Source organism: Drosophila suzukii (genome assembly GCF_043229965.1).
Source record: "Drosophila suzukii chromosome 2 unlocalized genomic scaffold, CBGP_Dsuzu_IsoJpt1.0 scf_2c, whole genome shotgun sequence".
Taxonomy (NCBI): domain Eukaryota; kingdom Metazoa; phylum Arthropoda; class Insecta; order Diptera; family Drosophilidae; genus Drosophila; species Drosophila suzukii.
Genome location: NW_027255896.1, coordinates 22,219,224 through 22,230,868, shown reverse-complemented (window position 1 = coordinate 22,230,868; position 11,645 = coordinate 22,219,224). Strand labels below are relative to the sequence as shown.

The following is an 11,645-nucleotide window of genomic DNA, read 5'->3' as shown; positions in this document are numbered from 1 at the left end:
CGAGGTGTCTCAACCAACACAAGTAAGTGCCAATCTTGTATGGTCGAAAATTGCCTTTACGGATTGTTCGAATAGAGCAAAACGTCGAAGGATTGCTGAAAAAGCGAAAACAGATCAAATTGCTTCGACCGTGCAGCTTATCTTCAGGCAATGTTTTGGGCCAAGCAAATATTGACGGTCCTATCTATTTTTGTAGAGACGAACTTATCAAAACACCAATATTTGCTTATTCGTAAGTTTATAAATACGCTAGTATCATTTGATGTATTGTCAAGTTACGAGCAGGTGTTAAAAGCAAAAAAAACTGCTACCCAGAAGATATCAGCGTTACTGAAGCAAAAGCAGAAGTTCAACTGCAAAGTTTGCTAGGCCATACAGCTTCACGGATTTTAAAACTTCAACATGAAGTTATTGAGAAAATTACAGACGATTCGGATAAAAACTTAATTTTGATAGGAAAATGGGGACTAGATGGTAGCACCGAACAGTCTGAATACAAACAGAAGGCGCTTAACAATAACTTCGTCTCTACTCTTCTTCTTACCTCATACGTACCATTGCAGCTGATTACCAATTCAAGTGATCCCAAAGGTCAAAAAATAATTTTAAAAAACCCCCGACCTTCATTTACACTCTTCTGCAGACCAATGAGGATCCAATTTCAAAAAGAAATGGCTCAATTAGCTTTAAACGAAGAAAGGCATTATAAGGAACAAATTGGTAAGTTAAATCAGACTGTATGCGATATCAACAATAAAAGAATCGAGGTTAAACACAGCTTGCAAATAATCATTGTAGATGGGAAAATTTGTAATGCCCTCAGCGATACGTCTGCAGTCAAATGTTACATTTGTAATGCAAAGCCAACGGAAATAAACGATTTAGAAAAGTGTTTGGAGAAGAATGTAAATGAAAACAGCTTCGAGTTTGGATTGTCACCATTACACTTATATATATTATTCAAATATTTTTTGCACGTTGCCTACAAATTAAACCAAAACAGTTGTCGAATTTTTACCGCGGAGGGAAAACAGTCACTTTCTTTAAGAACAAAAAGAATTCAAGAAGACCTTAGGACAAAAATGGGGCTAGTAGTGGACCAGCCGAGAAGTAAAGGTAACGGAAATTCAAATGAGGGAAATACTGCGAGAACATTTTTCAATAATTCGGAATTACCAGCTAAAATAACTGGCTTAGATTAAAGCGTTTTAATACGATGTATTACATTGCTAGAAGCCATGGCATCAGGATACAGGGTTAATGCTGATAAATTCCGTATATATGCTCTTGACACTGCCAAAAAATTTCTAGGTTTGTATGATTGTTACTACTTCCCGTCCTCAGTGCACAATGTTTTAATCCATGGCGCAGATGTGATTGGAGAATTATCGGGAGAAGCTTCAGAGTCGCGAAACAAAGATATAAAAGTATACAGAAAGCAGAACACACGGAAAGGATCTCGAATTGCCACAAACACGGACTTAAAAAGCAGACTACTTTTGTCTTGTGACCCTTTTATTACTGGACTAAGGAAATTATCATGCAAATTATAATATAATTAAATTAAATCAACCTTAGACTGGTTAGAAGAATTGGGTTAATTATATTGTTTTCTATGTTTTTTGATTTCATTGACGTTTTTTTATTTTATTTTATTTGTTATGGCTCCTATTTTATTTTACAGAAGAGTCTTATTATTAAAATAATTGAATATTATTTGAAACTGGTAATTATTTGTGTTTGCAATTTTTGTTTTGGCAGCTGTATAATATAGTTTTCCGATTTTGAACATATTTGGTAAGCATATATAAAACTGCTCCAAACACACAATCTGAGAGCTTGGTTTACATATCTTGAAAAACAAAAAAGTTTTTTATACTAAATACTTATTTCTGTCATATCTATGTGATACAGACGTGCGATATGGCCAATTTAATTATTATACATTTAAAATATTTTTTTTTAGTTTTGGTGTAAATTTCGTTACAATATATGAACTAGAAGTACTTAAGGCCGCGGCTCCATACAAGCCCAACCACTGAGCAATGCAGTCAGCACATTTTGCAGTGTCAGCCCAGCCAACTACGCAAACTGCTACCATAATCAAAATTCCCTGACCTACTCTAGAATATATCTCATTTCACTATTCATTACATTAAACTTCCGTGTTCGAATTAGTAAATAAACATGTATAAATTTAAGAATAAATCAGTTATCAACGCAACTCATAACTACGTGGTTCTACTTCGGTCCTCTGGGAATAGGGCTCGTAATACACTATCTCAACTAGCAGCTAACCTAAGTTATCTCAACCTCAGCGCAGTTCCCGCATCCCCTGTGGTTCGGCACGCAGTAACCCTCGTAACCATTGCCGCGACGCGATCGTCCTGCCATCAAAGCGTCCCCGTGCCAGCGGCAAGTGCTCATTACTCCTTGTTCCGCGGCGTGACCCAGAAGTGCCTACTTCGGTTAGGCACAAACATTGGTGACCCGGACGTGATCCTTTACCAACAAAGGATCACAATCCAGCAACCCCCTTCCAACCGTGAGAAGTACCCTTAAGTTCACACTAAATCCACCCACCCTAGAAACCATAGCTTCTTCCAGCTTCACAGGATTCTCAGCTTCATCCAGCTTCACAAGATCGTGAGCTTCAACCAGCTTCACAGGCTACTCAGCTTCATTTAGCTTCACAGGATCGTCAGCTTAATCCAGCTTCTTAGGATACTCATCTTCATCCAGCTTCACAGGATACGCAGCTTAATCCAGCTTCACATGATCGTCAGCTTAATCCAGCTTCACTGGATACTCAGCTGGTGAGAAGTACCGTTAAGTTCACACTAAATCCACCCACCCTGGAAACCATAGCGTCTTCCAGCTTCACAGGATACTCAGCTTCATCCAGCTTCACAAGTTCGTCAGCTTCAACCAGCTTCACAGGCTACTCAGCTTCATTCAGCTTCACAGGATCGTCAGCTTAATCCAGCTTCATATGATACTAATCTTCATCCAGCTTCACAGGATACGCAGCTTAATCTAGCTTCACATGATCGTCAGCTTTATCCAGCTTCACTGGATACTCAGCTTCATCCAGCTTCACACGGATACGCAGCTTGATCCAGCTTCACTGGACGCATAGCTTTATCCCCCTTCACAGGATTCTTCGTTTCCACACATTATGGAAACAAGTCACACAAGAATCGATTTACACAATGGATTACTAGACAACCAAAATGAGCTACAAGTACAGATCCTACTATTATTCCAGTAAGCTATATCAGCTAAACGATATCTGGCAGCAGTTTTGTGACCTAGATGAAGAAGTCCAGCAAGCGGCATTACCCTCTGGAAGTGATTACACTTCACGACTAGTAGCACTTAAGGAGCTGGTCAAAAAATATCAAAAAATATTGCTGGGGCTTCTGAAGGTCCCCAGACGAACTTCGGCCAACATCAAAATTACAACAGGAGATCAAGTCAAGAGAGACTCCGCGATTGACACGGTTATCCAACATTTGCAGAGAATAAGCAACGAATTGCAATCATCAGTAACATTAGCCTCTAATAGACTAGACTGGCCACGGTTCCATGATCTCTTTGTGGAATTGGTACAATATAAATCATATTCGGCCAGTCAAAAACTACATATTTTACAGAGTTCGTTTCGTGGTGAAGCGAGGAACGTTTTGACAGACACCGCCTTCCCACAGGGTGGCTATGACGACACCTGGTTGCAATTGAAGGACAGGTACCAGAACGGAAGAATAATAAGAATAATTGGTACTTTAAAAAACCTGGACATCTGCACAAAAACGTTGAATCCAATTATAGGGTTTTTAGTGCGTCGAAAACTGGACCAGTATGCTTTAGCTGCACTGGAAAATTCATCAGATTCACCATCAGAAATTCTAACTTTAAGGAGTGTACTGATGTTTATTGAGCGGTATGCTAGACACGATAAGCGCACAACCTACAGGAACACTTCGCCATCAGTTAGTTCACAACGAAGAGGGCTGTAATATTTGCCACCTAGGACCAAATCATCTTAAGCTTGTAGCCGTTTCTAGGAAATGAACCCCAAAATGCGACGCCAAGCCATTATTCAAGTAGGAGCATGCACAAATTGTTTGTCTACAGCTGAAAACTGTTGAAAACAGTGGAACTCCGGCCACTTGTCGAGTCTATCAGCAACGGCATCATTGACTGTTACACCAAGGACCGACTAGCAATCCCGTGTCTGACGCAGCAACCATTGCAGGCTACTACAACCCTAGAGGATATGTTCACATTCATTGCGCCCATAGGCCATAATTAAAAAAAATCGATCTTAAAATATTTAGTCAAAATGTAAAGAACTTTTTTCTAAATTATCTAAACTTTCCCATGGTAAACCAGTTTTTTCCGGAAATCTAACGGGACATTCTAAAAATAGAATGCAAAGTGTAATTACGTGTTCAATTTGCAGTTGCAGCTGCGTTAAACATCGATAAACCCTTTTATTGTCTATTTTGTGAACGTCCTTTTCGTGTTTAGTCCCTGACAGAGACTTGGGCCGAGGGAGAGGCGTTCGATGTTCAGGCACCATTTGCCGGCATAAGCTACGACGTATTTGGGTCGTGGGATCTTGGTAAACCTCGCTCCTCTCCAACATAGCGAGAATAAAAATTTAAAGTGCCTAGAAAAATAATATTAGTCCGTAAAGTTCGTCTGTCGTCAGCCCACACTGCCCCACAAGCTAAGCTGTCGCTTGATCGCAACACGATCGGGATGTGTTTTGGGCATATTCCCTCCCCTTTCACACTATCGTGTGCCAAATGGATAGTCGCGGGCAATGCAATAAGATCCCCTATTGTCAAGGTTGTCCGTCGAAAGTTATGTCATTGTTCTTGACCTACTCCACTTCTTGCGTCAGCACACCCCCTTAAAAAACGTTCTAGCACTTCATGGTTTTGATTTCTTTTTTACCTTGAATATTAATTGTGTAATATATATCGGCGTACGCCGTGGATGAGTAACATAACATTGGCTAATGCATACGCAATTCATTTAATTCTCAATTATTTTTGGTTGCGGAAAGTATAGAATTAACCACCTACTAAGGTGCACACATATTAAAACATTTAAAAACATTTTAAAGTCAACCCTCCATTCTGAGACAAAGTTCTGATTGAGCCGCCGCTCAGCACTGACAGTCAGAAGAAGTTGGGGACTTTAAAGTTACTAGTTTAAAGACAAAACAAATGCGTCTGATGCTTAGGCACCATTTGCCGGCATAAGCTACGTCGTATTTTGGTCGTGGGATCTTGGTAAGCCTCTCTCCTCTCAAACATAACGAATATAAATATTTAAAGTGCCTGTAAAAATAATATTAGTCTGAAAGCTAAGGTAAGCTAAGCTGTGGCTTGATCGCAACACGATCGGGCTGTGTTTCGGGCATATTCCCTCCCCTTCACTCATTAGTGTGCCAAATGGACCGTCGCGGACCGTGCAATACGATCCCCTATTGTCAAGGTTGTCCGTCAAAAATTATGTCATTGTTCTTGACCTACTCCACTTCTGGCGTCCGCACAACCCCCTTGTAAAAGTTATATGTTTTGTGTAATATATATCGGCGTGCGCCGTGAATGAGTAACATTATATTGGCTAATGCATATGCAATTAATTTAGTTTTCAAATACACCAGTTTACAAAAAAAATTTAATGAAATTCGCCTTCAAGGAAACCTTTGTTTTCCGGTAAGATACATCTCCCTGATTAAGAAAAAGGCACTTCAAATTTGTTCTATGGTACCAGTTTTTTTTAAAGTGTACAAAACGTTATTCGCACTTATTTATTTTCTCACTCGAGTTCTGATAAACCGAATTCGGTCATTAAAGACTCACTTTAAAGGTAAGTTTTCCTTGTTACAAATATATGAAAATTTATGATGAATTGCCAAGTTACAAGCAGGTGTTAAAAGCAAAAAAAAAAAACAGCTACCCAGAAGATATCAGCGTTACTTAAGCAAAAGCTGAAGTTCAACTGCAAAGCTTGCTAAGCCATACAGCTTCACGGATTTTAAAACATCAACCTGAAGTTATTGAGAAAATTACGGACGATTCGGTTAAAAACTTAATTTTGATGGTGTAGACGGCACTTTCTTGTTCGGCGGTCGCAGCAAAAGTGATCTTTATTGTGCAGATTTGTACAGGCTTAACCTATGTTACAAGCGTTGGGGGTACACAGTATGAGGGAGTGAGACAAGCATAGTGTTTCTTAAGAGTAACAGGGATGTATGTATGTGTTTAATAATAGTGTGACCTAACTTAATGTAGAACAGATGCTTAGGGATATGTATGTGTGTGTGTGTGTGTGTGTCTGCTTGCTACAATTCGGCCATCCTGACCAGAGAGCTCCTGATCTCTTAACTATTTGCATTATTAATCCATGGTCGTATATTTGCTACTGCCCAAACTCCCTTATAAGGAAGCCTCGACTGTTGAAAACCTTCAACGTCCTCCAAGACATACCTATCATTACGAAGAACCTTTGTCACTCTGTAAGGGCCTTTGAATTTTGGAATTAGTTTTTTGGATACGCCTACATGAGAATCGAAGTTTTTGATCATTACTAAATCGTCCGTCTTGTATTCTTTAGCAATCTTTCTCTTAAGGTCTGTGCGTAACTTATTGTATTCTTGCAGCTTCTCGATGCTCTGAGTAGCTTTTTCTCTAATTACTTCTAAATTCCTACTTTCTCTATCTTTATTTAACTCTTCTAATTTCTCTTTTAAGCTATCTATAACTTTTCCTTTTTGAGACACTCCGAATAAGACTTGACTTGGGTGCTGACTAACTGATCTTTGAATCGTATTATTAAGTGCGTGTTCAACTGTTTCTAAAACTGTATCCCAGAACAATCCCTTGTCTGGATCAGTCAATTTAGCGATCATGGGGCCTATGCTTCTATTAACTCTTTCGACTTGCCCATTAGCCTGCGGCGATCCAGTGGCTATCTTAATGTGTTTCACTTCGTTTTCCTCTAAGAAGTCATGAAATTCTTTAGATGTGAAGCATGTCCCACGGTCTGAAATCACGCATCGCGGCCTACTGTACGACCTGAAATAGTCCTTTAATGCTACTATTGCTTCCCTAGACTTTGTAGTTTTTGCCGGATAAAGTCTTACAAACTTTGTAAATGCGTCTATAATTACCAGTACGTGTTTGTTAGCTCTACTCTTGTCTACCGGGCCATAATGGTCTATGTGTATGACATCAAAGGGAATGCTTACTTTGGGGATGCTATGAAGGAAACCTTCGTCTTTACCAGACTTATCAGAATAGGCGATACATTTCAAACAATTATTAATGTGCCGCTTGCATTTTTCACGAACTTTGGGGAACCAGTAACTTTTTGAGACAACTTCTACCATCTTATCTATTCCAACATGTCCTAACTGATCATGGTAACTAAAAAGAACGTGGCTTTCCATTTCGCTTGGCACATAAAATAAAAGACCATTCTTATCCTTTTTTCTGTAAATTATTCCATTCCGCATCTCATAATCCTTTAATTCTGTTTCCTGAAGTTTCTCAGCTATACTTTTAATTTTCTCATCTCTACTTTGACATATAACTAAGTTTTCTTCGAATGAATTAGAATCGATTGACAGTATGTGTGTGTTCCTGCTAAGTGCATCGACATGTTGCATACGCTTGCCGGCTCTATGTTCTAAAGTGTAGTCATAATCTTGAAGAAAAAGTGCCCACCTGGCAATTCTTGGGCATAATTCCTTTTTATTTAACGCCAGGGTAAGAGCACTACAATCTGTAACTATTTTGAACTGTATTCCTTGAAGATAGATTCTAAAGCGTTGTAACGAGTAAACTACAGCGAGCGTTTCTAATTCAAAACTGTGGTACTTCGCCTCCACATCCGTCGTGCGTTTGGAAAAATAGAATACGGGGTGAAACTTACTATCTTTCTTTTTCTGCATTAAAATTGAACCAAAACCTAGGGCGCTAGCATCGCAATGTAACTCTGTTGGGTCTTTTGGATTGTATAAGGCCAGAATAGGGGCTTCCAAAAGATTTACTTTTAATATTTCAAAACACTCTAACTCTTTCGCACCAAATTCGAACTTTCTGTCCTTTCTTACAAGATCATACAACGGCTTTGCTTTTTTTGAGAAATCTTTGACAAAGCGTCTGAAATAGGAGCACAGTCCAAGAAAACTTTGAACCTCATGCGCTTTTGTCGGTACAGGGAAGTCTTTTACTGCTTGCATACCTTTCGAATCAGGTTTAATACCCTCTCCCGATATTATATATCCTAAATACTTTATTTCTCTTTGAAGGAATTCACACTTGTCTAACCTAAGCTCAAGCTTGTTATCTACCAGTCGTTTAAATACCTCCGTTAATATCTCCATATGACTCTTACTATCTTTTGTTGCTATTAAAATATCATCCATATAAATTAAAACCTTATCTTCTTTAACCAAATCGGCAAAGATTTTGTTCACAAATCTTTGAAAAACTGCTGATGCGTTTCGTAAACCAACGGCATTCTAAGCCATTCATACTGACCCATAGGTGTTGTAAAAGCGGTATACTTGATTGAATCCTCATGCATGTGCACGTGAAAGAACCCATTTTTAAGGTCTAACTTGGTAAAAATAGTTTTTTCAGACAGTTTATCAATAAGGTCATCTATTAAGGGGGTAGGGTAGTTATCTTTAAGCATGTTTTTGTTAAGGGTTCGGTAATCTACGCACATTCTTAATTCTCCAGACTTTTTCTTTACTAGAACTATAGGTGATGCATACTCAGACTCGCTTACTCGAATAATACCGTTTTTTATGTAATCGTCTAATAAATTTTGAACTTGACTTTTCTCTGCGTATGATAGACGCCTTGGAGGGTAATTGAACGGTTTAGTTGTATCAAAATTCAGTTTCATTTCCCATTTTACTAAGGGGATCTCCGGCCGTTCCGGTTTCGTATAAAACTTATCAAAAATATCTATCAGTTTTTTTCTTAACGCAAACTCACACTTATCGCTAACATTTAACAGGTTGCATTCGGCTGGATCAGGGTATTCAATTGACATAATTTCTGACTCGAAATGATCGCTCGGCTGGACACTTAAATTTTGACTTGACTCTATCATTTTACACGAATCACTTTGTGTTTCTTTGTAACCACAATAAACCTTAATACTATCATTTAGACAATCATCTTTCTCACAGCTATCAGTAGCACAATCGTTTCTAATCTGACCAACATTTGAGCAATAAATTCTAAAACTGCTATCCTTCTCACTATTACTATCATCTGAGCGATCATTTGCAAAGTAACTATCTTTTGAACAAATATCCTGTAAACGATCATCAACCCCACTGTCATTTAAACGATCATCAGCACAACTATCATTTGAACGATCATTAGCAAAACTATCATTTGAACAATCATTAGCAAAACTATCATTTGAACAATCATTAGCAAAACTATCATTTGAACAATCATTTTCCCTAACAATCTTAAAGTTACAAATGTTCATAAAATCTCTTCCCAAAACAGTGCTATATGCCATCGATTTGTTTGCCACAATTAGTAATTCGAAATTAAACTTTACTTTATTCATAATAACAAAACATGACATCTTTCCATGTATATCTAAAGGGCTGTGGTTCAAGCCAAAGTAATGCGAAAAGTTGTTTTCATTAACGTTAATGATGTTACTACTTAGAATGTTTTCAACACAGGATAACTTCGTAAAACTAATTGGACTCCCAGAATCGATTAGGCATTCTGTAAATAGGCACTGATTAGGCTGTGAATTAAAGTAAATTTTAAACGGTCTCACATATTCATTTTTGGTTGCGTTCTTCTTCTCGTTGCAATGAGATATCAGGTGCTCCAAGCTTCCACAACCGTAGCAAGCGCCGTACGCGCGCTTAGGCTTGCGGCAGTCGGCCGCGAAATGACCCACGGAGTTACAGTTGAAGCATCTTACAGCGGGTCCGGGCTGATTTCCGGAAACGTCTTTGTGGCGTCCAAATGCGAGAGATGGTTTCCGCAATGTTACTTTGGAGAATGCCTGCAACAGCTGGGCAGACGAATTAAAACAGTGCATGTGTGCCTGTTGCCGTAGAAGAGTATCCGGTATTCCTTCGATGATACTGTCGATTAATTCCTCGTCGTCTATCCGGATGTGTGCAGCCAACAGGGTCTTGTCGTTGAAGTACGTAGCAAAGTCTTCAGCTGGTTGCCACTTTCGCTCCTGGAACTTGCGTCTGGACATTATCTTGCTCTCTTTTGACTGAAAAGCCTCTGCGAGTTGAGTTAACAGGTCCTGGACTGGCAAGGACAGAAAGTTCTCAGAAGAGTGCAACCAAATTTGAGCGCGGTCTTTCAACTTTGACATAACCAGTATGCGCGTTATGTCTTCACTCAGCTTGTACATTTTTATGATCGCGTTGAGCTGTGCGATCCACGTGTTAACTGGCACTTTGCTGTTAACAGCACCGTCGAAAGGTGGAAGCATTTCCTTAACCATGGTCACCAAAGAATTGTTGTTAAAAATTGCTGTATTAGGCCTGGCAGCCTCTGCAACAATATTCTCCAAATCCGATAGGGTGACATTGGTTTGATTTGGTGTGGAAGGTGCGGTCACTCTATTCAATGGCTGACGCCGGGAAACTTCCAATTTGAGAAACTCATTTTCCAATTGGACGACTTCTAAATGGCGCTTCAGAGATTCCAATTGCATGGAAATTTCTGGAACGCACATGTTGTTGTTGGCGGTTTCGTCGTTGTTTTGGGCATCCAGCGATGTAGCCCCGACATCGTCCTGATCGGTTCCTTGAACTGCAGCACTATTTGACCTTTCCTCAGGCCCAGCTTCAATGTCGGTCATGTCCTTCGGGTCCAGTACTGGACAATCTCCTCGGGCTTCGGGGGGCACACCATTCAACCGCGCTGCTAGTGTTGCCTTGGTGCCGCTTTTCGGCAACCCAAGTTTTTCCAGCCAACATCGAAGTTCTGATGCTGTGTAGTTGTCTGCAGCGATGGTGTCCATGATTACGCACAATTTTAAATAACTCAAGTAATAGCTTTTGCTTTATTTTGCTCGTAGGCAGAGTTAGGGACGCGAGAAAAATTTTTTCGCGGTAATCCCACTTCTGAAATTGTAGACGGCACTTTCTTGTTCGGCGGTCGCAGCAAAAGTGATCTTTATTGTGCAGATTTGTACAGGCTTAACCTATGTTACAAGCGTTGGGGGTACACAGTATGAGGGAGTGAGACAAGCATAGTGTTTCTTAAGAGTAACAGGGATGTATGTATGTGTTTAATAATAGTGTGACCTAACTTAATGTAGAACAGATGCTTAGGGATATGTATGTGTGTGTGTGTGTGTGTGTCTGCTTGCTACAATGGGAAAATGGGGATTAGATGGTAGCACCGGACAGTCTAAATATAAACAGAAAGCGCTTAACAATAATTTCGACTCTACTCTTCTTGTTACCTCATACGTACCATTGCAGCTGATTACCAATTCAAGTGATCCCAAAGGTCAAGAAATGATTTTAAAAATCTACACGCTTCTGCAGACCAATGTGGATTCAATTTAAAAAAGAAACGGCTCAATTAGCTTTAAACGAA

At 39.4% G+C, this 11,645-nt stretch overlaps 1 protein-coding gene across 1 annotated transcript; it reads right to left on the bottom strand.

The window, feature by feature from the left end:
* Positions 1 to 9,651: 9,651 nt before the first annotated feature.
* LOC139354203 (uncharacterized) lies at positions 9,652 to 11,096 on the bottom strand. The gene is made up of 2 exons (XM_070998445.1): positions 9,847 to 11,096; positions 9,652 to 9,791 (listed from the first exon to the last, which is right to left on the bottom strand). The coding sequence occupies exons 1-2, from the start codon at positions 11,059 to 11,061 to the stop codon at positions 9,783 to 9,785; spliced, it is 1,224 nt and encodes a 407-aa protein (XP_070854546.1). The 5' UTR covers positions 11,062 to 11,096; the 3' UTR covers positions 9,652 to 9,782.
* Between the last annotated feature and the right edge of the window lie 549 nt (positions 11,097 to 11,645).